The sequence below is a fragment of the Staurois parvus genome, unplaced genomic scaffold (assembly GCF_062004578.1).
Source record: "Staurois parvus isolate SC_StPar_1 unplaced genomic scaffold, SC_StPar_1.0 ptg000048l, whole genome shotgun sequence".
NCBI classification, from domain to species: domain Eukaryota; kingdom Metazoa; phylum Chordata; class Amphibia; order Anura; family Ranidae; genus Staurois; species Staurois parvus.
Window position 1 is genome coordinate 10,889,640 of NW_028317844.1, and position 25,956 is coordinate 10,915,595.

The following is a 25,956-nucleotide window of genomic DNA, read 5'->3' on the forward strand; positions in this document are numbered from 1 at the left end:
CTACAATTCTTTCTCTCTAAAATAATCGGTCCTGAGCAAATTTGATTTATGCCAGGGAGAGAAGCGAGGGACAACATAATCAAAGCTGTAAACTTAGTACATTAGATGAACCTGGACAAAGTCGAGGGCCTTCTCCTGTCCACTGATGAGGAGAAGGCCTTCCATAGAGTGGCTTGAGATTATATATTCACTACATGTAGACATATTGGCTTAGACACCAAAATAATGACCTGGATTTCCTCTCTTTACCACAGGCCTTCTGCTCAAATTAAGATTAATGGCTCACTCTCTGAACCAGTAATCCTATCCAATAGTACGAGACAAGGCTGCCCTCTGTCTCCACTGCTCTTCATTTTAACCTTAGAACTCTTTATTCGTACCTCCTCCTTTTCTTGACACGACCCTGAACATCCATCTCCAGTCTGATGGCAATCTTCCATGATTTAATTTTTTTTTTCTAATTTCAAAATAAATTACCATAAATCTGAAGCCTTGAACATATCACTCCTAGCCAAAACAATTATTAGAGATATAAAAAAACTGCTCTTTCAAATGGGAATTCAAAGATTTAAAATATTTGGAAGTTTGGATTACACACCATCCTAGTAAACTGTTTTGTAATTTTCTGACCCTGTTAACATCTATAGAATGGGACCTTAACCAATGGGCAGTTAAAAATGTTTCTTGATTTGGTAGAGCTTCTATTGTAAATATGACCATTCTGCCATGACTACTATATACCATGCATGCTCTGCCTATCCATATCCCATCTACATTTTTTAAAGCTTTACAGACCTTTCAAACTAAGTTTGTTTGGGCATACGAAAAACTTTGCAATGCTTTTATTTTAATGACTAAATCAAAATGAAATGACAGTACTATCATGCTGTTCATGTTGCTAGAATAATCGATTAGAACTGTCACGCAGACTAGAAAGATTGGGTCAATTTAGAGAGTTCTTTTTCATCTAAGCCATTAAAATTCACTCCATGGATCCTGTTAACAAAATACCATAAACCTCTTCTTCACCACCCGTTAATAGGAGCTACCTTAAAATTTTCCACCATATTATTTCAAGAGATGACATTTCCTCTTCACCTAGCCCATTCACTCCCTTAATAAATAATCCACATTTCCCTCCAGGAATGGACTATACATTTTTCCCAGCCACAACACCTGACAAATCTCTTCTAGCCATCCATTGTTTCTGGAAAGGCAAACTTAAAACCAGGGCCACAATTGTTGTCTTATATTCAATGTGGAAGGATGACAAGTGTATTTATAAATGTATTTTCCCACAGCAACTAGTCCAACAGTTCTTTTCCAGAGAGATGCATTTAATTACCTCAGAAACCATTTATAAAACAGAGGTACAGAGAAGGCAGATGACAGGGTACATATTCATGCAATCAACAGGAACCTTCAGAGAACCCCCTTTGTCCTGTCACTCTTTCTCCTGACCCCACTTTCTTCTGTCATCCTTTTCTCCTGTGTCCTTTCCCTAGCCAACACTAAACCAAAAAAACCTTCCCTAATATATACCTTTTTCCATTGACCAAAGTGTCAAGCAATCTGATTGGTTGGTTTTATGAGCATGTTTGATTTTATGTGTCTAGACCTAGAACAGCTGTATGCATAGATTTTAATTAAAAAATAAAATAGATACTCCTTGTCCTGTTTATGGCAAAACTGCTCTGGTCACCATGAAAAAGTACACTAAAAATTAACATAGTAAGGAGTCCTTGGCTATCCTTTTGTTCAAAAACATGAATATACACAATACATACACAATATATATATATAATATCCTACAACAATGATAGAGGTACTAAAGATAAAAGTGTTTACATTTTGGACTTATTTTCTGATCTGTAGCTACCTTGCATCATACAGATATAAACACTTGTTTAATAGACCCCTAACAACATTTTAATCTCTCTGTTTGAAAGGCAATATACCGTAGTTGAAAAATCTACTTCTCTTTCTTACTTGTGGTTACAACAGGGACATAATCTGTCCTCAGATTTAAGGAACAATGAACATCAGCACTACATATCCATATCTCAGATCAATAATGGCTTAGGACCTGAATATTAGCACATAAATGCTCTTTGAGTGCTAGGACCCAAGAAACTTCCCACAAGATTTTGACCCAATGGTACTTGACTCCTGACATGTTGAGATGCTTGTTCCCCCTTACCTCTGACATATGCTGGAGATGTGGAAAAACATGTGGTACTATGATCCACATATGGTGGAGGTGTCCGACTATTGAACAGTACGGACATAAGTTAAAAATGTAATTGTCTATATTACTAAACACAAATCAACCTTACTCCTGAATGCTGCCTGTTACATATTAATTATCACCCTTTGAAAAAATATAAACATTCCCTTACCAAACACATGCTAAATGCAGCACAAACACTCATCCCCTTACATTGGAAATCCAGCTCTATACCGACAGTTAAGGACTGGATCTTAAAAATAGATGAAATACATGAAATGGAGAGGTCAGTTGCTATGGCACATGACTCTACACCCAGATTCCACAAAACATAAACACCATGGTTTCTGCTTCAATTATTTGAGGAATATTCAGCTATCCTGAAGGGCTAAATATATAATAATAGCTGTTTGCATTTATATTAAGACACCCTTTCATCTTTAAAGAATAACGATATGGCTCCCCCCAATGGATGGCCATTCCTTTTTTTATCTCTCTTTCTTTTCTCCTCTTCTTCCTCTTTCCTCCCACTTTTATGGGGAATCTATATATTATTTTTATTTTATATTTTTTAAGAGTTCATTATTATGCTTTCATTTTTACCTGTACATCAAAGATCCCATACTGGGAAATCTACCTTTTTGCATTCTAGTGTTAATAAAACTTTAGGAAGTTCTATTGATACAGTATATAAAAACTTTGGTACCAAATGCAACAAACTATTACATTTTTATATATACATCTCATAGCAATACCTTGATATAGAGTATGTCATTGCTTAATCCACTGGTGTATAACCTCGAATATGACAATCTGAACCGATATTGTAACTATACATTCTGTTATTAGTACTTGCTTCTCTTTACTTGACTGACATCTTCTACCAAAATATGATGTATTCTGTCAATTTATCTGTTATGGGTTACATGTAGTTTATCTGTTGGATTGCTGCTATAATGTACCATGTTTGTATTTTCAATATAACGTTATTGTTATAAAAAAAATTAGGGGGTTCTAGATGAGGGAGAAGAAGAATATGATTAAACATTTGTTTGGCATGGAGATGGGTTTTAATATGTATCCTAGCCTGTGTTAATATGTTTTATGGAGCTTTTTAAAAGTAGGAGTGATCCTTAAACTTGGTTTTCTATTTAAAGCAAACTACTCATTTAGTAACTTCTCCCTATTTAGATAGATTTTCCAGATAATGCAATGCTGCTGTTTTCAACAATTAAAGCAGAGCATTAAGAAACTTTTAGTGTCAGTACACCTATTCCAGTTCTTCAAATACAGTTAAATAAATATTCCAGTTATCTAATACATGTCTTTTTACATTCAGACACTTTTTATAATAAAAAGAGGCAGCATGTTAAAAATAGTGGTGTCTTGGGTCCCCAGTGGCTTGGATTGGGTTCGATTAACATTTAGGAAGGTCAGAGAGGAAAATTCTGTGTTGTTTACTCAGACAGAAGGTCAAAAGAGTGATCTAACTAAATCAATAGTTTCTTCAGACTGTTTTAGATCTTTAAAATGAAGCTAGGTTAAAAGAAAATGACATGGTTAAAGACTAGCTTGCTAAAGCTATTCATTGTAGCAAATCTATTTATCACTTCCTTTGAACACTCTTAGTCTTTTTATATGAAGTCATTCTTACCAGTGCTGTCATCATAAGCGATAGTCACTGTCTTCCATTTGAAAAACTGCACCAAATCAAGGATTGCACGACTAAGTGATGAAAAGTCTGGGTACAAGCTGACATAGAAAGAATCCTTGTTATCAGAAACCTGATGCTTCCATCGAGTCTGGATGTGTGGAACTCCAAGTGCATTGCATATAGACTGCACTGCATTTGCTGAAGAACTGTGGGAAGGTCCAAATATAGCAGCCACTCCAAGTGATAGTTGTTCACACGCTAAAAACAAAAGAAGAATTAAATTATTGGTCTGGTTTACCACAACAAAACAGTAAATTTATTTTCTGGTTCCTTATTTGTATTATTTTGTAACTGTGTTTATGCGCCATATGGAAATGTTATTATATGTTTTATACAATGACAATAAAGTCTTAAAGTTATTTATTAGACAACAAAATGTCAATGCACTGACTACTGGACTCATAATAGAATACCAGTTTTATTAAACTAACCAAATATACACAAACACCAATGCATACATTTAAAATAACCTCTGTATTACGGTAATGAAAAATGCTATTACATTACTGTAAATTGGAACACTGTGACATGAGAAACTTAATCCACTCCCTATTGTTACCAGTGATTGGTTGGGGATGTTTAATAACTGCTGTGGAATTGGGGTACTGCCCAAAAACCTCCCTGATCCCTACACTTGTCTTAATAACAAAATATGGACTAAAATGAAGGACATTCCAAAATTTAAAGGCCACAATATTTATGCACCACTATGGGATAACGGCAATCTGCAGAAATTACAAAAACTTCAGGGAATGGATGTCTAGACAAGATGTGGAGTAGAATACATAGTAGAGTACATATTCTAAATATTTCAAGATAATTGCGGTTCAGCAATTCAGTGAGAAGTTCTCAGATCCAAGGAAAAGTTCTACCCCTATCTCCAACTCAGACACCTCATTCAAGCACAGGAATGTCTATGCTCTCTACTTTATTGAAAAATTATTACACCTCTACAAAAAGTCATATATCCAACTTTTACACTCCCATAATGAATGTGATAGTGTACATTCACAAGTAAAGTATTAAACCTTTCAGTAATGCTATTACTAGGTTGCAACTGGAGGGAGTTCTAATGATTTGTATTGTGACTTCAGGAGTCTAATACCAACATGCTCACATTAAACTCAGAATGAGCAAGTGAGCAATGTGTGTTTGTGCTCTCCTCATGATACAGGTTAGTCACACTTGGTTTCTGCTATCTTTGTTTTGTGTTTTGTTCTAACATTCACTTTCTCTGTTTCGTATCCTATATGTTAGTAATGGTGATTCTCTAATAATTGATGTACTTTTATATGTGGCCTGTGATGCCACTATAAAGAAAGCAATTATCTGTAAAATGTGATACATTTCTGTTTAACACATTAAACTCAGAATGAGCAAGCGAGCAACATGTGTTTGTGCTCTCCTCTTGATACAGATACTGCAGGCTGCATCTTTGTCATACCTTGAACTCAGATCACCGACAATCCTGTTACAATAGCATCGTCATCCCACTCCCTAGTAAAGCTGAATAGGAAAAGGATGTTTGACATATGACATGAGGACTCTGTAATAAAGTGCTAGATAGAATCTCTCAGGTGTCCCTATCTAAAACTCACATCACACTTACTATACCCCTCAGAAACTCCATAGCTATGGCTGGAGAACCAATCCAATATGTCCAAGAACCTGCAGGGAGGAGGACATGTTAATACACCTTCTTTGTGGATGCCCCATGCTGCATCATTATTATCAGCAAATTACATCAACAATGAATTTAGGCTTCAACCTAACAATAGATCCAGAACCCAACCATTCACGTGCACCAGAATGTCATTCCTTCCAATGCAATACACTGCGACTCAAAAAACAGTAACAGGGAAAAAGGTTCATTGCTTAAAGCAGCGACTTGGTACTTAAGGATGTGAATGGTCAAGTTGGTGACAAGATACACAGTGGGTCCAATCAAAAAAGCGCAATGAGACCCATCTAGTAATAGGAGGTCCATCCATTGTGGTGAGTGTAAAAACATAAGGGGTCGCCTGGAGCACCTGGAAGTGGTCATGTGTTTATTTGTTACTAATGGCACCAGCACTTGTTCACCTACAATTTGCTTTTCAGGCAACTATTATTTGAATGGGACTTACTGATGCATTGGACGTTAGTTGTATTTTCTGGTGTTGTCCAGTTACTTATGTTTTGCACTTTTACATGTGGCAAACAGTTTAGTAATGTTGATTTACATTTTTGGCAGTGCAGTCTATATAAACATTTATAGGGTTCACTAATGTGAACGTCAAACTTTTTTTTAGTTTTGGAGTAGAGAAGGATTAGATGACCGTCAGTTTTTTTTGCTCTGTCTGCCACCTTTACGGAGATTCACCCTCTTTATTTGTCCTGTTTACTGTTATCCTTAAAAGTGAAAGTTAAAAAAAATTCAAAATTTTGGGTTGACATCAGAACAGGAATAGAGGGGAAAATCTTCCAATGGGGACACTAGTTCTGATGACCGTGGTGAAAGTCAGGTATTCCTTCACTTTGGAGAGATTTCCTCTTACTTCCTGTTTTGGCTATGGGACAGAAAGAAAGAGAAATTTCCGCAAGGGGTCACATATGGCAAAAAAAAAAAAAATTACGGTGTTACAACCCTGCCTTACTATATCCAAAATGAAAAATCTTTTGCCTTTTGTGACACTTTAAGACCAGACCTACAAATATGCACAGAGGTCAAACACCTTTTAAACTGGTGCTCATGTAATATTGCTTATGTAGTTATTATTTGTCTGTTTTCTGTTCTATAACGTTGGAACACAAATCACCCAAATTTCTGTAGAGGTATTATAAATCTGTATGTTGATTTCAGTTGATAAAAAGAAGCAATATTGACAGAGCTGACATCTGCAGTGTCTTGCTTAGAAATCTATATGACCAATAAAGAATCATTCTGTCTTTCCCATATGTGCTTATTTATTACATGAGCATACTCAAATTCCCACAAAATGTTGATACTGAAGTCTCATATTTAGACAACTTTCCAAAGTTGTGAAATGCACTACACAGAGCTTCCCATACATGGCTAGGTTAAATGTCTTAAGGTCCTTTTTTATAAATAATCTTATGTCCAGATTGCCTGAAATTCACCCATTTGCCCAAAAATCTGTTTGCACTATTCACCTATTTATAAAGCAAACTTAGTGGACAACCAACATCTGTGCATCATTTGTCCGTCATAAATTACATTCCCTGACATTTGGAATCTGTTTTACAATGTATTCAATTATCTGATGTGGTACATTACCCTGCTAAACTGCTGGTGGCCAGAACAATTTCTTTTAAGCTGCTGCTGATATTTCTACATGGCTGGACAATAATGAATCCTCCATCTATGACCAGCATGCTCCAGTAATGGCGGAATGACCATCTATGGTTCAATTAGTGCATTTTGTGCTACAGTATATGCTCTCCTACCCAGTACTAGTTTATTGCACCTACCAGGGCTGGGGACAGTATACTGTATATTTTTCCCTGTTGGCTGGCTCCCTGCAGATGATTTTCAAGTTCCTCCTTGTTATAGTGTCATGCTAATAAACTGATCCATTATGTGCTTATGGACCTTATTTTGGTATACGTGCTGTGAGCCCTCAAGTTATCTTGAGTGACCTGGTTAGATGTTTTGCTCTATGCCAGGTTACTGTTTATTTCTTTTAGGAACTGTTATGCCACTTGCTCATTCTTCTGTGTTCCATTCACCGGTTCTGGAGCTTGCATATCAATAGTCTGCATCCAATTCCTTTACCTATCCCTAGACCCTTCCTTTGTCTTGAATTTCTGCTGACCCACAATACTCTTCTGGTTGAGGGACTAAGCATGCCCTCTTGGATCTTATGAAACATAAAGGACACAGTTACTGCTTTTACCTTGATTCATTGGAAAAATGCTGGATTACCCATTGTTTTATGGAATATCAAGGGCTTGGGACTCCCTTAAGCCTGGTACACACAGGTAGGTTTTTTTTGTTCAGCCCAGGAGGCTAAATGAAAAAAACATCTGAGGAGCTCTCTATACTAACTATGCGATGTTAGCACAACAATCTCACTGCTGAGTTATTTTGTTCCTACAGGGGGACTGCCCCCTTGCCAGAACAGACCTGTCAGTGCTCGCAGCCATTGGCTGCAATCACTGAATGAATGCCAGTCAGCTGCTGTTTTCCAAGATGCCCATTCAACAGAAGCCAGACATTAGGTCGGCTCCTTTTAGACAAGCTGCTGTACACATGGGGCAATTGTCGGCTGGCTTCTGTTGAACTGGCTAATACTGGCTGATATTCGGCCCATGTGTACCAGACTTAAATATACTATGACCACTACTTGTCTATGAAAATATCAGCCAGCAATATCTGGGTTGCAAGGAATACATCTTACTGAAGATGATAGCTGTTGTCTGAGATAGTGATGGATTATCATTCAATGTACACTTCCCCTGTTTGTGGTGCCAGTGTTTTATTGCATAGATCAATAGATTTTCAGGAATATGAATCTTTAATCAATGATGAGAGATAGTTTATAGTTCTGCATTGCTGAATTTTTGCACTGACCTATATCTTAATAATATTCTATGTGGAACTCCCCTTTTCATGGGAAATAATACGTATACTAAGGAGGTATCTGCTGGATAAACCTGACATACCCCTTCTTATAATGAGGGACTTTAACTATTATTTGAAGCTGCTTAGATACATTTTCTACTGTCCCTTACATAAAAGTATCAACAAATAGAATACTATCCCCCTTTTTATTGAAGATGGGTTGGACTGACATATGGAGGAAAGTGCACCCTAAAGAGCTCCACTTTTCCTCTTTTTCTCAATAACATATGTCCCTTTCTAGAATGAATCTGTATGTAGGGTCTTTCACTACAGTTACAATGAATAGGTAACTTGTTTATTGTAAATGTTTCTTCTTGACTTACTGTACATGCCTGTTGGGAGTCATTTTAAGCCTTCTTACCAGGCATATTTATTACAAAATTAAATAATGTTAACATGAGCACAGCAATGTATGAAGACCGGGTGGAACAGAAGGTGCACCCACTGAAAAGAGGATATGGGGGTTATTTACTAAAGCTGGATACAGGTACAAAGCATAATGAGACAAAAAAACCGAAAACATTTAAAAATCAACAGATGTACATTGTGTAATTACATTGTGTAAATTACTTTGTAGGAAAGGCAAACGTGCCAGAAAAAAAATTGGGATTAAGGATACACACAGATTATTATTATTATACAGTATTTATAAAGCGCCAATAGTTCGCTCAGCGCTGTACATTACAAAGGGGGACAGAACATGTGACAGAACAATACCAATACAATGTGATACACGAGGGGTTCGAGGGCCCTGCTCTTTCGAGCTTACAATCTAGGAGGGAGGGGGTGGTGGCACAGGAGGAGATAGCTGTGGGGGATGGAGTGGTAGGAAGAGTGGAGGAGGTCGGCAAGTTAGCAGGGGGTGGGGTAGGATTCCCTGAAGAGATGGGTTTTCAGGGTGCGCCTAAAGGAGAGGAGAGTAGGTGATAATCTGATGGGTTGGGGCAGGGAGTTCCAGAGGATGGGTGACACCCTGGAGAAGTCCTGGAGGCGGGCATGGGAGGAGGAGAGCAGGGAACTAGAGAGAAGGAGGTCTTGTGAGGAGCGGAGTGTGCGTGCTGGGCGGTACTTGGATATTAGGTCAGTGATGTAGTTCGGAGCAGTATGGTGGACAGCTTTGTACGTCAGCGTTAGGATTTTGAATTTGATCCGTTGTGCAATCGGAAGCCAGTGGAGGGATTGGCAGAGGGGGGTGGCGGAGACAGAGCGGTTGGAAAGGTGAATGAGTCTGGCAGCCATATTCAGGATCGTCTGAAGCGGGGATAGCCAGCGGCGAGGCAGGCCAGTGAGGAGGGAGTTGCAGTAGTCGAGTCGTGATATGATGAGAGAGTGGATGAGCTGTTTAGTGGTTTCTGGGGTTAGGAACGTGCGGATTTTGGCGATGTTGCGGAGGTGGAGTCTGCACGAGTTTGTTAAAGATTGGACTTGGGGCTGGAAGGATAGGTTGGAGTCCAGAATGACACCCAGTACTCTGGCCTGCAGGGCGGGTTTGATGGTAGCGTTGTTGGATGTGACGGAGAAATCAATGGGGGGTGGTGTCCGGGCTGGGGGGAAGACAAGAAACTCAGTTTTGGAGAGGTTCAATTTAAGGAAGTGGAGCGACATCCAGTCTGATATGTCGCTCAGTAGGTGTGTGATTCGGGCGGAGACCAAGGGGGTGAGGTGGGGGGTTGAGAGATAGATTTGTGTGTCGTCGGCATAGAGGTGGTAGTTGAAGCCGTGAGAGTGTATGAGTTGGCCAAGGGAGGAGGTATAGATGGAGAAGAGAAAGGGGCCCAAGGACAGAGCCTTGAGGGACCCCAACAGAGAGGGGGAGTGAGGGGGAGGTGGTAGCATTATAGGTAACGCTGAAGGAGCGTTGTGACAGGTAGGATGAGAGCCAGGAGAGAGCAGAATCTCTGAGGCCGAGGGAGTGTAGTTTTTTTAGGAGGAGGGGGTGGTCGACTGTGTCGAAGGCCGCAGAGAGGTCAAGGAGTAGGAGCACTGAATAGTGGCCATTAGCTTTGGCGGTTAGCAGGTCGTTGGAGAGTTTGAGTAAGGCAGTTTCGGTGGAGTGTAGGGGACGGAAGCCGGACTGTAGGGGATCGAGGAGGTTGTTGTCGTTGAGGTGAGAGCATAGGCGGGTGTAGACTAGGCGCTCGAGGAGTTTAGATGTAAATGGGAGCAGGGAGATGGGTCTGAGGTTGTTCGGGTCATTGGGGTCCAGGCAGGGCTTTTTAAGTATGGGGGTGATGTGTGCATGTTTCAGAGGGGAGGGGAAAGTGCCTGAGGAGAGGGAGAGATTGAAGATGTGGGTGAGGGAGCGTAGGATGGAGGAGGAGGAAGGTCATAGGAGTTGTGAGGGGATAGGGTCGAGGGGGCAGGTGGTGAGGTGGGCATCAGAGAGGATCTTGGAGACTTCCTCGATGGTAGTAAGGTCAAAGGTGCGGAGTGTGGGGGGAGCTTCAGTATGAGGAATGTAGGGTGGGGTGGAAGAGGAGGTCAGAGCAGTGGTGGGGCCGTGGGAGAGGGGTGATGAGGGGGTAGCTGAGTGAGGGTGAAGGGGGTTGGAGAGAGTTTGAGCAGCGACGAAGTCCCTGCGGGTTATGTCGAGGGGGAGGGGGGATAAGGGGGTAGCTGTGTGAGAGGGGACGGGTTGAGAGGGTGTGTGAGTTGCGGCAATGTCCTTGCGAATTGTGTCAATCTTGTTTTTGAAGTGATTGGCAATCTCAAGGGCAGTGAGTGAGGTGCTGGGTGGAGGTGGGGGTGGAGAGAGTAGAGAGTTGAAGGCAGAGAAGAGTCGGTGAGGATTGGAGGAGAGGACCTTGATGAGGGTCAAGAAGTAGGCCTGTTTGGCAGCATGGAGGGAGGAGGTGTAGGTGCGGAAGGCAGATTTGTAGCGGGTGAAGGCTTGTTGGGATTTGGTTTTGCGCCATAGTCGCTCCAGGGCACGACTTTGTCCTTTGAGGGTTTTGGTGTGATCAGTCTGCCAGGGGTGGAGCGGTCGGGGTCTGATGTTGCGTGTGGTTAAAGGCGCTAGTGAGTCAAGGGCTGTTGAGAGCGCATTGTTGGAGGCGGTCAAAGCCAAGTCGGGGCAGGACAGGGGGAGGATGCGGTCGTGGAGTTGATCAGCTGCAGAGTGGAGGGAGGCAGGGTTAAGGTTGCGGAGGTTACGGCTGGTAGTAGTGTGACATTTGGTGGGGTAGGCGTTGGAGGACGAGGAGATAGAGAAGGTGATCAGGTTGTGGTCAGAGAGAGGGAAGGGGGTGTTAGTGAGGTTGTGGGGAGCGCAGCGGTTGGAGAAGACAAGGTCCAGGATATTTCTGTCGGAGTGGGTGGTGGATTGTATGCACTGTGCAAGTGCAAAGGAGGAGGTTAGGTGGAGGAGACGGGCTGTGTCTGGGTTGTCGAGGTTGACAGGGATGTTGAAATCCCCAAGGATGATGGTGGGTAGCTCAGAGGAGAGGAAGAAGGGTAGCCAGGAGGAGAAGTCATCCAGGAAGCGGGGTATGGATCCAGGAGGCCGGTATATCACAGCAATCTTCAGGGGGGTTGGGGAGAATAGTCGGACGCAGTGTGCCTCGAAGGAGGAGAAGGATAGGGAGGGGGGGTTTGGGAGGACTCGGAAGGTGCTCTGCGGTGACAGGAGCAGACCAACCCCACCACCTTTACGACCATTAGGCCTGGGTGAGTGGGTCCAGGTGAGACCTCCGTAGGAGAGTGCAGCAGGGGAGAATTAAAATGAACAGAAGAACAAAAAAAAAGACAACAAAAATCCTAAAAGCAGTAAAAGGATCTGCATAAGGAAACCATATGTATATCACAGTCCACAAGGCTGAGTGCCAAGTGTCATAGGTTGTATATATTGCATATGAGGACTTCAGGGCAATAGAACTAACAATGGGAATAACATTTCAGAAGCAATGGGTATTAGAGATTTTGAAGCAAGAGTGTCAGCTACATTAAAAAAAACAGCCCTCAAGAATCTAGAATCCCAAAAGTAGTACATCCAGCCTGACCATGTGTCTTTAAATTGATCATATTTATCCTTCACTTCGTGGATCCATCACTCCACCTCTAAAATGTTATCTGCCTCTTTTTTTCCAGTCCACAATTGTGGGAGAAAAAGTCTGCTTCCAGTATCTTGGAATTAGACTTTTTGCCACATTTAACAAGTGTTGGGTTATGCTTTTTTTTATAAAATCTAATAGAGGAAGGCACATCATAAAAAAGGAACTGCAGCAGCGTGCATTTATTTGGTATAAGGGTAGTTTTTTGGATCCAGGGCGTAATTGCTTCCCAGAATTCTTTTCATTCCAGTCTGACTCCAGAAACATTTGAGCCAGTCAGGCAGGGGTTCTGTACCATCTCGTCAAAAACTTATACGAGGATTCCTGGATTCAGGTGCTGATGATGACACATGGGACAGTCTAATAATTTTCTGAACCTGAAGGGGAAAAAAATTCCACCCCAGCTCTCTCTCCCATTCTTTAATATAATACGGGGTCGTCTCTGACTGGGTCTCTAATATAAACCTATACATACTGTAAGGGAAAGAAGGTGTCCAGGGTCTGAGGGTGCCACACACATAGACTCAAAGGGGGACAGAATATTGGAGGCTTGCAATGGAGGAAAAAGCATACTAAAGAAATCAAGCAATTAGTGATGTCTCCGCTTGTCCATGAGAAAACTACTGCCTGCTGCTCGCACTGCAGTCAAGGACAAGGACTTTCTGCTGGGGGCAAATTTGGCACACGAGGTGTTACCAATATCCCCCAGGTAATGAAAAAACATACGTCTTCCCTGGGTGAGAACCATGGGAAGCCTCCTAGAGGTGCCAGGGGGGATATTCCTGCAGCAAAGGCTCCCTGTGCATTCAATCTGTCCCACAAAGGAAGAGTCGTCAGCATAAGGAGGGATGTCTAGTCTGCAAAACCTCTATTAGCCACAAGTATCCAAGGGGAACCTGCTAAATTTCTAGCCACCATAGTTTTTCTAAGGGAACCCATAGCTTAGTCGAGGAGTGATGGTGCCAATTCAGTATCTGCACTAAGCACACAGCTTTATACTAGAGAGTCACATCTGGGAGGCCTAGTCTGCCATCTCTTTTATGTCCATGCAGTATATTATAGGCCAGTCTTGGGCATTTCCCATGTCAAATAAATGTTAAAAGGTATTTTTCAAACATCTAAAGAAGGCCTGTCGGAGAGAGTGATGGGGACAGCAGGGAGTAATCCGAGGGAAGACATTCATTTTAAGCATGTTCACTCTGCCAAACCATGTTGATGGATAGTCCTGCCAAGACTTTAAGTCTCTCATCATTCTATCCAGGAGCCTACCATAGTTAAGACTGTATAAAGATCTAGAATCCGTGGAGATGTAACTGCACAGATATGGAATGGAGCCCATTCCTAACAAGAAAAGGTACGATTGCTGCAAGGAAGCCGATAAATCCACAGGGATGTGTATCGGCAATACTTCTGATTTATTACAGTTAATATTAAAATTAGACAATAAACCACACGTAGGTAATTCACCCATCAGCACCAAAGAGAGGTCTGAGGTTGAGAAGATAAAAAAGCACATCATCTGCGCAGGCAGAGAGTTTGTGCTCAGTGGAGCCTATGTGGATCCCGAATGCTGAGAGGTAAACTAACTCCATACTTGTACTGTACATTGCAGTGTAAATATGTCTTTGTGTGTAATTTGTAAATATCATGTAATCCACTGTACTTTTACTGTACATATTGTTGAAGAACTGTTTAGTGTGTAATTTGTAAATATTCTGTAACCCTTTTAATAAATATTGAGAATCCACTTCTTTATGCAAGCAAGCTATTGTCAGTTTACTATGTAGGCAAAGGAAGGAAGGTACACAGAGAGGACAAGAAGTACAAAACCCTCCTAATATCTAAAGCTTTGAAAACATACCAAAATTCCACAAGTTCAGCAGGAACCATTCGGCTTCTGTTGAACAGTCAGCAGTACACATGAACCGAAAGTCAGTCTAATCATAGCAAATCAGAGTGTGACAATATTATTGTAGTTACAAAACTCTGAAGTTGAAAATTAATGAAATGAATGAATACGAATTAATTAATTGTTTTTGTTATTTATTTTGGATTTGTTGAAATTTGTTACTATTGAAAATTTCATCCGAATTTCAATTCATAACAAAACAAATGTCAATACCTCCAAAGATAAGATCATTAGGCATGGCTCAGCAGTTACTAATTTTTTCATTCTAGCCATTGGTGGAGATGACATGCCTGTTGTTTCTGGATCACAGGGTGAAGATTTATTATACAGTGGACACTGGGACTTTTCTATTCAGTTTATCACAGACCACAATCATTGATTTGAACACCATTGGACTTATGTATATTATTTTTTTGTTTTATGTGAATATTATTTATTCGCACTTGATAGTATTTATCTATTGACATTATTATACATTTTTGTTTTTAGCACTGCAACTTCTCTTTTAGCATCATGTTTCTGTTTAGATGTAAATGGAAAAGAGATCTAAGATTGTAGCACAGACTATGTTTTGAAGGAACTGGAGTTAAATACCACAAAGATTACAGCACAGAATGTCTGTTTTGAAGGAAATTGAGTTAAATACCACAGATATCTCCCTTAAAAATGAGATTGAATTACTGAAGTCTAAAATTGGTAATTGTTAAAATACCAGTAAATTAATGGGAATATCACAAATTGCACTCAAGGAAAAATATAAACCATGCCACACAGACATACAGGAAAGAACTGAACAAGGTAAAAGAATCTTTTGGTCAAAGTGCCCAGATTCCACATCAAACAGTCTGCTCCACTCAAACAGAACATGCAGAAGAGAGACCCAACATATCCATGCTATTTACAAGGACTCCACCTTACTGTGAACCAAACATGAATATAAGCAATTTAAAAAACACTGGATGAGATATCACAAATAATGTGTGATTCAGTGTCTGCAATCAAGAGTATTTTATTTTCCCCAGATCAAAGCAGCTATATAACAATGTAAAAGTAACAACATTTTCTTGTTTGCTTTTATTGTATGTTAAAGAAATGGAAAACTGTGATAACTTTTATCTACAAATTAGGTTTTTCAGGTTTGGTGAGAAGGTAAAATTGGCACTAGTGAGCACCTAAACGTGTATTCACATACAAAGCAGGTGTATGTATATTGATTTATATACACATAAATGTACAGTTGCAAGAAAAAGTATGTGAACCCCTTGGGATTACGTGGAGTTTTGCATGAATTGGGCATAAAATGTGCTCTGAACGTCATCTAAGTCACAACAATAGAAGAACACAGTCTGCTGAACATAATACTACACAAACATTAGATGTTGCCATGGTTTAATTGCACATAACATGTAAACATTCACAGTTCAGGGAGGAAAAAGTATGTGAGGCCCTAGCTAATGACTTCTCCCAGAGCTAATTGGAGCCAGGAGTGAGCCAACCTTGACTCCAATCAGTGTGATGATATTGGATGTGTTGCTGACAGCTGTCCTGCCCTTAAAAAACACACACCTGTTTTGGGTTTACTGGTTTCAAGAAGCACTGTCTGATGTGAACCATGCCTCGCAGAAAAGAGCTACGATCAAGAATTGTTGACTTGCATGAAGCTGGAAAGGGTTACAAAAGTATCTCCAAAAGCCTTGATGTTCATGTGTCCACGGTAAGACAGACTGTCTACAAATGGAGAAAGTTTAGCACTGTTGCTACTCTCCCTAGGCGTGGTCGTCCTGTAAAAATGACTGCAAGAGCACAGCGCAGAATGCTGCATGAGGTAAAGAAGAATCCCAGAGTATCAGCTAAAGACCTACAGAAATCTCTGGCACATGCTAACATTTTTGTTGACACATCTACATTAAGGAAAACATTAAACAAGAATGGAGTACATGGGAGGACACCACGGAGGAAGCCATTGCTGTCCAAAAAGAATATTGCAGCACGTTTGAAGTTTGCAAAAGAGCACCTGGATGTTCCACAGCACTACTGGCAAAATATACTGTGGACAGATGAAACCAAGATTGAGTTGTTTGGGAAGAACACACAACACTATGTGTGGAGAAAAAAAGGCACAGCACACCAACATCAAAACCTCATCCCCACTGTAAAACATGGCGGAGGGAGCATCATGGTTTAGGGCTGCTTTGCTGCCTCAGGGCCTGGACGGATTGTTGTCATTGATGGGAAAATGAATTCCAGAGTTTATCAAGACATTTTGCAGGAAAACGTACGACCATCTGTCCGCCAACTGAAGCTCCGCAGAGGATGGGTGATGCAACAGGACAATGACCCAAAGCATACAAGTAATTCAACAAAACAATGGCTGCAACAGCACAGAATACGCCTTCTGGAGTGGCCCAGTCAGAGTCCTGACCTCAACCCGATTGAAATGCTGTGGCATGACCTTAAGAGAGCGATTCACACCAGACATCCCAAGAACATTGCTACACTGAAACAGTTTTGTGAAGAGGAGTGGTCCAAAATGACTCCAGATCGTTGTGCAGGTCTGATCTGCAACTACAGGAAATGTTTGGTTGAGGTTATTGCTGCCAAAGGAGGGTCAACCAGTTATTAAGTCCAAAGGTTCACATACTTTTTCCTCCCTGCACTGTGAATGTTTACATGTTATGTGCAATTAAACCATGACAACATCTAATGTTTGTGTAGTATTATGTTCAGCAGACTGTGTTCTTCTATTGTTGTGACTTAGATGACGTTCAGAGTACATTTTATGCCCAATTCATGCAAAACTCCACGTAATCCCAAGGGGTTCACATACTTTTTCTTGCAACTGTACACACATAACAAAGGTAAAGTACAGTATATTAGGTTAGGTCTGCAAACATGGAGATTATTAATGTAATTTTGTTATTTATTGTCCCCAAATGATCTGAAGAGCGCCATGAACATTTTGCTATATACATGGGGGTAGAAGTAATGTTTAGGACAGAAGCTTACTCCTGTTTCCATGGATTCTTTTTTTAGAAAAATTAGATCTGGTAAAACAACAGACTGGCAGTGTCTGCTTTGTTTTGTGACACATGATAACTACAACTATATTCTCTTTTTCTTTCTTCTCCCTTTTACAAGAAATTCATAGTAATCAATTTCAAATTATACTAGTGTTCTCTCACCAAAACCTCATTGATTCATTGAATGTTTTCGATAAATGTGTGTGTCTGTGTGATTCAATTGATGTGTATGAACTGTCTATATGTGTAAACTGATATTTTGTTGGCCATCAATAAGAAATGTGATCACTTTACCGTGCATTTATTTATTTATTTATTATTTAGCTAGTAAGTCATTTTTCTTTCCCCTTTCTATTGAGCTCAGTACTGATACCAAAATGTTTTTAAATTGTCTATCTGGTTTCTATCAGTGGGCCTATCAACAGAGTGAAATTGCATTGAAAACTTCATATATAAACCTTATCAGCTTGAATTGACTACAGCAGGAGGCTCTATATGGTTTGGGGCATATAAACAGAGTGATATTGCCCTGAAAACTTCATATATAAAGCTTATCAGCCTGAATTGACTACAGCAGGAGGCTCTATGTGGTTTGTTGTATCTATACCATATGCTATATTTACCTCAGTAGAACACATTGTCATTGGTGTTTCTGCTGCACTTTGCATATTCAAATACACAAGTAATTTTTTTCTGTGTGGCCAATTGCAGAACTGATTTTAGCCATAACAGGGACATATTTAATAGGTATATACCTATACCTTTATATTCTAATATTTGGGAATATATTTAAACCATTGAGTGCATGTATCCATTATACTGCTCCTGGTTCCTAGGTGTTACTGTGACTCTTTCTACTTAAAAGACCTAGCAATTGTTTTAAACATCACACCTCACGTGGTTTATAAAGAGCATCTTCATTTGAATCCAACAATCAGGCTTTGCCCCATATACAGTACGTTGGCTAGGTGTAGTGACCAACTAAGGTGGCCATACATGGATTGAAATTTGGCAGGTTAAGCAGGGGCCATCCAAATTTCTGGGCAGGCTGGTTGTACGTAAGTCAACCTACTAATTGACTTCTGTACAACCAGCCTGTAGGGTTTTTCCTAAATGATCAGTGACATTGACTATAGCTGGCAACACCAATCAACGTGTTCTGACTATGGGGAAGTGTTCTCCCCATCAGAACACAATAGCACAGTGGGAGTGATTTTCCCACATCAACTACGTGGGTGGGGGAATCAGGTAATTTTTTTTTTTGTTCAACCCACTGGTTGAACAAAAAAAATATATACAGTATATTAATGTATGGCCTGCATTTGTGTGCATTATATTAGCCACTGTAGAGAAAGGAGAGAGTGATACAATTAATTGCCCCCTTCTTGCCCACTTACAGTTGTGTTCAAAATAATAGCAGTGTGTTGAAAAAAGTGAATAAAGCTCAAAATCCTTCTAATAGCTTTTATTTCCATACACACAAATGCATTGGGAACACTACACATTCTATTCCAAATCAAAACATGAAGAAAAATAGATCAAATTTGTGTTGTTCCTCTAAAAAAAATTGAAGAAAAGTGAATATTAGACTGTTCAAAAAAATAGCAGTGTTTGTATTCTTCTTTACAAACGCAAACATTCATTATATAAACTGAAAAATGTATGAAGATTTTGCTTTCCTTTGAATCACTTAATTAATATTTAGTTGTATAAGCACTGTTTCTGAGAACTGCTGTACATCTGTGTTGCATGGAGTCAACCAACTTCTGGCACCTGTGAACAGGTATTCCAGCCCAGGATGATTGGACTACATTCCACAGTTCTTCTCTATTTCTTGGTTTTGCCTCAGAAACTGCATTTTTGATGTCACCCCACAAGTTTTCTATTGGATTAAGATCCGGGGATTGGGCTGGCCACTCCATAACGTCAATCTTGTTGGTCTGGAACCAAGATGTTGCACGTTTACTGGTGTGCTTGGGGTCGTTGTCTTGTTGAAACACCCATTTCAAGGGCATTTCCTCTTCAGCATAAAGCAGCAGGACCTCTTCAAGTATTCTGATGTATTCAAAGTGATCCATGATCCCTGGTATGCGATAAATAGGCCCAACACCGTAGTACAGGGGTGGCCAACCTGCGGCTCTCCAGCTGCTGCAGGACTACAAGTTCCATCATGCCTCTGCAAGTCAGTAACTTCCCATCTTTGCAATGCCTCATGGGAAATGTAGTTCCACAACAGCTGGAGAGCCACAGGTTAGCCACCCCTGCCTTAGTATGAGAAACATCCCCAAATCATGATGCTTGCGCAACCATGCTTCACTGTCTTCACAGTGTACTGTGGCTTGAATTCAGTGTTTGGGGGTCGTCTGACAAACTGTCTCCGGCCACTAGACCCAAAAAGAACAATCTTACTTTCATCAGTCTACAAAATGTTGCACCATTACTCTTTAGGCCAGTCAATGTGCTCTTTAGCAAAATGTAACATCTTCAACACGTCTTTTTTTCAACAATGGGACTTTGCGGGGGCTTCTTGCAGATAGCTTGGCTTCACATAGGCGTCTTCTAATTGTAACAGTACTCACAGGTAACTTTACACCTTCTTTGATCTTCCTGGAGCTGATTGTTGGCTGAGTGCTTGCCATTCTGGCTATTCTTCTATCCATTTGAATGGTAGTTTTTCGCTTTCTTCCACGTCTTTCAGGTTTTGGTTGCCATTTTAAAGCATTTGCGATCATTTTGCTGAGCAGCCTATCATTTTCTGCACTTCTTTATATGTTTTCCCCTCTCCAATCAACTTTTTAATCAAGGTACGCTGTTCTTCTGAACAATGTCTGGAACGACCCATTTTCCTCACAATTTCAGAGAGAAATGCACTGTAACCAGCATGTACAAAATTTGCTGCCTTCCTTCCTTAAATAAGGGCAATAATTGCCACTTGTTTTTCAAAGAAAGAATGACCTCACTAATAGAACTCCACACTGCTATTATTTTGAACATGCCCCTTTCAATTAGTGATTCAATTACACAGAGTCAGCAGCATGTATGTCATGACTTTTGGGTCTGTTGGATTTCTATTACTCTACTACACCTGCTGATAAATTATTTGCATTGTAGAAATATCATTTCTACCAAAAACAGTGATTGATCAGGTTAGTGATGTCTGACTGCTATTATTTTGAACACAACTGTAGGTGTTTTTCTCCCCCTCCTCCAGCTCGAATTCCCCCCTTTTTGTTCCCTTTTTTTGTTGTTATGTACAATTAGGGTTTTTTGTATGTTTTTGTATACAGGATAAAACTGGGTGATCTATGGCACAGGATTGCGATTTGAATAATATATGTTTTTAACATCTACATTCTATTGTTGCTGACGTCAGGCTTTTCTCGGCTGGGACCTTTTTTTTTTGGTCCACTGCAGGCTATCCCCCTCAGGGTTACTTCCCCGGAGGGGAGCAAAGAGGGGTCTTTTGGGCAGATGGGAACCTTTATAATATGATTTAGTGTTTATGCCCCTGTGCCCCCTCTGTGCTGCATGGGAGATACATGTTATTCATCAGAGTTCTAGCATTATGGATAATGTCCACTAGATGGAGCAGGGAGTGCTCTGTACTAATTGCTCTCTCCACTGAGCATGCCCATGATGTCACATGCTCAGCACGGACAGGGTGGCCATTTTAAGTGCCCAAGCCCAGACCGCAAACTGTCAAGCAAACTTTTTGAGTCTCTCAGGCAGCTGGTTGTATTGGCAAAACCGGTCAGGAATGGCTCAATACCACACTTCCAGGTCTCACATTGAGCTTTCCATGGACGTCTACTTCAAGATAAGTACCTTTATTGGTTATGGATGTTCCTCTTAGTGGCAGTAACTCTCCTATTCCATGCTGTTATGCTGTTATCATCTGCACGGACTGGTTTTACACTGTATGCCCACTTCTCATCTACAAGGCACTATGCTTATATATATATATATATATATATATATATATATATATATAAAATGTCATTTCTTTGACTGAAGAGTCACAATATACTTTGATTGCTTACTAGCTATATTACGTGCACCCCTGTGTATTCAAAGGGACTATGCCTCAGATAAATGCCAAAATTTGTGTATTGAGAAGTTATTGCCTACTCTGATTGCTTACAAGTCTCATCATGTGCACCTCCGTGTATTAAAGGGACTGTGCCTCTCTTCAACTAATGCCATTTCTTTAATTGAGAAGTTATTGCATACTCTGAGAGTCTACTGTCTATACTAATTACCTTCAATTTAAGGCAAATCCGGCCGCTACATGTTACATCCCCTCAAGGGAGTGCACTTTCCATCTAAAACCACCTCTAGAGCACACCTACTCTCAGGAACATCCATCAATATACCAGCTTAGTCCTTGACCTGATCATTTATGAGGAAGGTTATAGTGGCCTGTCAGGATCTCCCTGGGATGGTGCCCTACAGGTTGGCACCTGAGAGGGTCACTGGCTTTTCATATACCATTAGTCACATCCTCCTCTGGGCTACATGTGGTCATACTTTTAGGATCAGTTGCTGTTGTGATCTTTATGCCTTGGTGTTTAGTGTATGAGGGGGGTTTTGCTACCTTTCCTGCATCCCTCCCTGTATTACACTAATATTTACACCAGTCTCATTGTATGATTGGTCTGGTACTAGGTTTATCCTGGGGCTTATGGCTGGTCAATTCTGAGTATAGGAGTTTTTTTGTTATTATGCCTTTGGACTCTTTTCCTGCATGGAACATGTTATAACTTACAACTGAGTCTTACATACGTGTCATCCATACAATTATCTTTCCACTAATGAGTTTTCCCCTGACAGAGATTTACCTACTTTGTGTTTGTGATTTTTTGTGTTTGTTTTATACTTTTAATTTTGTCTGTAATAAAGAGTTTTTTGTGCACCACTAATCACCTTCTCCTTTGTTTGAATTATTTTTCTTAAGTATTTACAAAATTCCCTATTCAAGCTGAGTCCACAACTATTTCTTTTTCTGTTAGTTTCTCACTGTTTTAAAATTAATTGTTACGAAGGTGTACTTTCTCTTTATCCTGGGACAAAAAGCATGACCAGGCATGAAACTGAGAGGTAAACTAACTTCACACTTGTGCTGTACATTTTATTGTAAATATGTTTTTGTTTGTAATTTGTCCAAGAATCCTTAGATTTAACTGTGCATGCTCTGCTTATGTAAATACTTCCATAGTGATTGAAGTGTATTCATATATATACATTGTCACAAAAACTGCGCAAAACACAGTGAAGTACGCAGTTCACCCATTTTGTAGGCACCTCCATCTTGGTACGGAGTATATATTGTGTCTCTCATTTCTCATTCTCCTTCCCCCTCCCTTCCTGAGAGGCACAGTGACAGATGTGTGTGTGTTAAAAGTGTCACTGTCAGGTAGAGCAGCAGGGGGCCCAGAGCTACAAAGGGGGGGGCTCCAGAGAGACAGAGCCTAGCTGCCCAAGAACATGTGTAATTTCTCACCTCCTAACCCAAATAAGGCAGCTTTTTCCAGGAATTGAAAGAGATTGTAACCTCATAAAACCTAGCAGCATAGGTGACAGAATTAAATGAACATTCCTCAAGTTAGTTTGTCCCCTATGTTTCATATCATGGATTATGACAGATGTTGGTTCTAATTCAGAGTCCGCCCGACGATCCCTTCCTAAACAGAGTATTGGTCAGTTACTCAGAGCCACCCCCCTGCTGGGGGACTTTAAAACACAGGCTAGAAGGCCTAAAAAGTTAAGTTGAAGACTTCTCCCATTTTTTCCATCGTAACAGCGGGAGATCAAAGCACCATTCTGCTCTGCAACTTGGTTTTGCTTACATCAAAGGCTTAAATGGCAAGTAACTTAACCCTTTAACTTGCTTCCTATTATCTCTCTGCTGTGCTATGGTTCTTTGTGTGTATATATATATATCTTAGTTACATCTTTTTCTGTAAATATTTTATTGCACTTGTTTGACTCTTTTAGTAATAAATCTTTCTTTCTGAAGGTGTTAAATGTTTCTAAAGCGCTTAATTGCAGTTTACGAATTCCTGCCTGTAATGAGACGCTACTGTGTTTGTTTAATCCTCTGCCCAATCGGCCTGCGGTGACCTTATTGGACATAAGACTTTTCAACTATTACAGTGTATATTTGATAAAGAGAGTTTCCCCTTTCTCTGTACAAAAAGGGGTGGTGGCAGTGAAGGGTTAGTTGCGTAATTAACCCGACCCAGTAACAATCGCTCAGGCTGACACCACATTGATCAGTTGACCATTAGCTGGAAAATCGCTGTGTAGGGTGCAGCTGGGTGTGGCATTGTTACGCAGGTCACATCGCGGTTTTAGATTGGCCGCTCCTTCGGTCACGAGTTTGGTGAGAAGGTCTGGGGTCTGACGCCGCGATCGTGACGTATTGGTGGTCGCGTCGTGAGATTGTTGCATGTTGGTTGGGGCGATAATGCGCCCGTGACATACATAACCTAGCTAATATAATGAATAACCCTTAAGATCGGCTGGGGAAGAATTCTTCATAAATAGCCCTTTAAAACAAGGTGTGCTTTTTAAGAAGGAATGCAACTGTGGCATGCCTATTGACTATTTTATATTGACATGTATTGTTCAAGGCATCTTGAATATGAAATAGAGTCTTAATCTTGGCTACAAATCCTTCCATTTACAGAACTGACTATAATCTATCCAGGTTAACAAATTTGTGTTCTATACATTAAAAATGTAGCTCTACATGGGTTTAAAGCCTAAATGTATTGTATGCTATTGATAATTATGCAAAAAAATGTGCTTGCATTTAATATATTGTTCAGTTGCTTATTTCAGATGCAAATATTTCAACACAGTCAAGTAAATATATTATTCCAGCTTTGAATATTTTTTGCCTTCATCAAGATATTTTGCTGCTACTAGCTAATACACTTTGTGTGTTTAAAAATCCATTAGGTTTGCTCTCTGCTGAACTCTAGGAGTGCATATGTATGTCTATTAGGCCTTTGCATACTTTCATTGTGATGATCTCTGCTCCTTTTCACTAATGGAAATAATCATAAATAGAAAAGCTTGTCAAATTTATAGTATAAAGATGGCCGTAAAAGGTTTTTTTCCCCACTTTCATAGTATTAAATATACAATTGTAAAGTAACCTTTTTATATTAGTGTTGAGCATTTCAACCTCAAATTATCTTAAACTTTAAGCCATTGGAATATAAATGAATATTGTTGTATTTCACTTTTTCATTCAATGCATTTGAATTCACAGACACAATGTAAAACAATATGAACATACTATTAAAGTTTCTATGGCTTTTGATTATAGTACTCAGATATAATACATTAGTGGCAATGGAATATTCATATTCTAGAGTTAGTCTTGTGATAGCAACATTCCATTAATTTAATCAATAAGTATTGCTTATATTATGTGGTGCAACATAAAGGTAATTCCAAATCAATATTTGTGCTAAATATATTTTGTATTGATGAATAGTTTAAAGACAGGCATACCCTAGAACAGCGGTTCTCAACCTGGGGGAGAACCGACCATTTCGAACGACCATTTCCCAGGGGTCGCCTAAGACCATCGGAAAACACATATTTCCGATGGTCTTAGGAACCGAGACACCGCTGCAGTCTCCGGCGATGTGTGGGCGGGATGATACGCTGCTGTCACCCGGCCACACCTCCAAGATCGCTCAGCAGCTCCGCCTCCTCGCCGCTGATTGGCCACCGGAACTGTAGCTCAGGAGAGGCACACAGGCGGCATATCACCGGCGAGGAGGTGGAGCTTGGAGAGGAGGAGCCAAGCGGCAGCGCGCGGACATCAAAGAAGACCGAGGGAGCGAGTGAAGAGGAGAGCGGCCAGAGAAGGAAGACAGCTGACAGGTAAGTGAGAGAGCGAGCCCAGGCTGGAGCAGGGGTCAGCAAGGTAAGTATCATTGGTGTCAGTGGGAGGAATAGTGCCCCATCATTTGTGTCACTAATACCAACGATGGGGCACTATTCCTCCCCCCACTGACACCAACGATGGGGCACTACTCCTCCCCCCACTGACACCAACGATGGGGCACTATTCCTCCCCCCACTGACACCAACGATGGGGCACTATTCCTCCCCCCACTGACACCAACGATGGGGCACTATTCCTCCCCCCACTGACACCAACGATGGGGCACTATTCCTCCCCCCACTGACACCAACGATGGGGCACTATTCCTCCCCCCACTGACACCAACGATGTGGCACTATTCCTCCCCCCACTGACACCAACGATGTGGCACTATTCCTCCCCCCCACTGACACCAGTGATGGGGCACTACTCCCCCCACTGACACCAGTGATGGGGCACTACTCCCCCCACTGACACCAATGATGGGGCACTACTCCCCCCACTGAC

General features: G+C 40.7%; 1 protein-coding gene across 2 annotated transcripts in view; it reads right to left on the reverse strand.

Annotated features, from left to right (window-relative positions):
• The window catches only part of GRIK2 (glutamate ionotropic receptor kainate type subunit 2), an 855,383-nt gene that overhangs the window by 508,287 nt on the left and 321,140 nt on the right, over positions 1-25,956 (reverse strand). For both annotated transcript variants that reach the window (XM_089665163.1, XM_089665154.1), the window contains one exon: positions 3,882-4,139. In XM_089665163.1, coding sequence (XP_089521289.1) covers positions 3,882-4,139 — 258 coding nt within the window. The remainder of the gene's footprint in view (positions 1-3,881; positions 4,140-25,956) is intronic.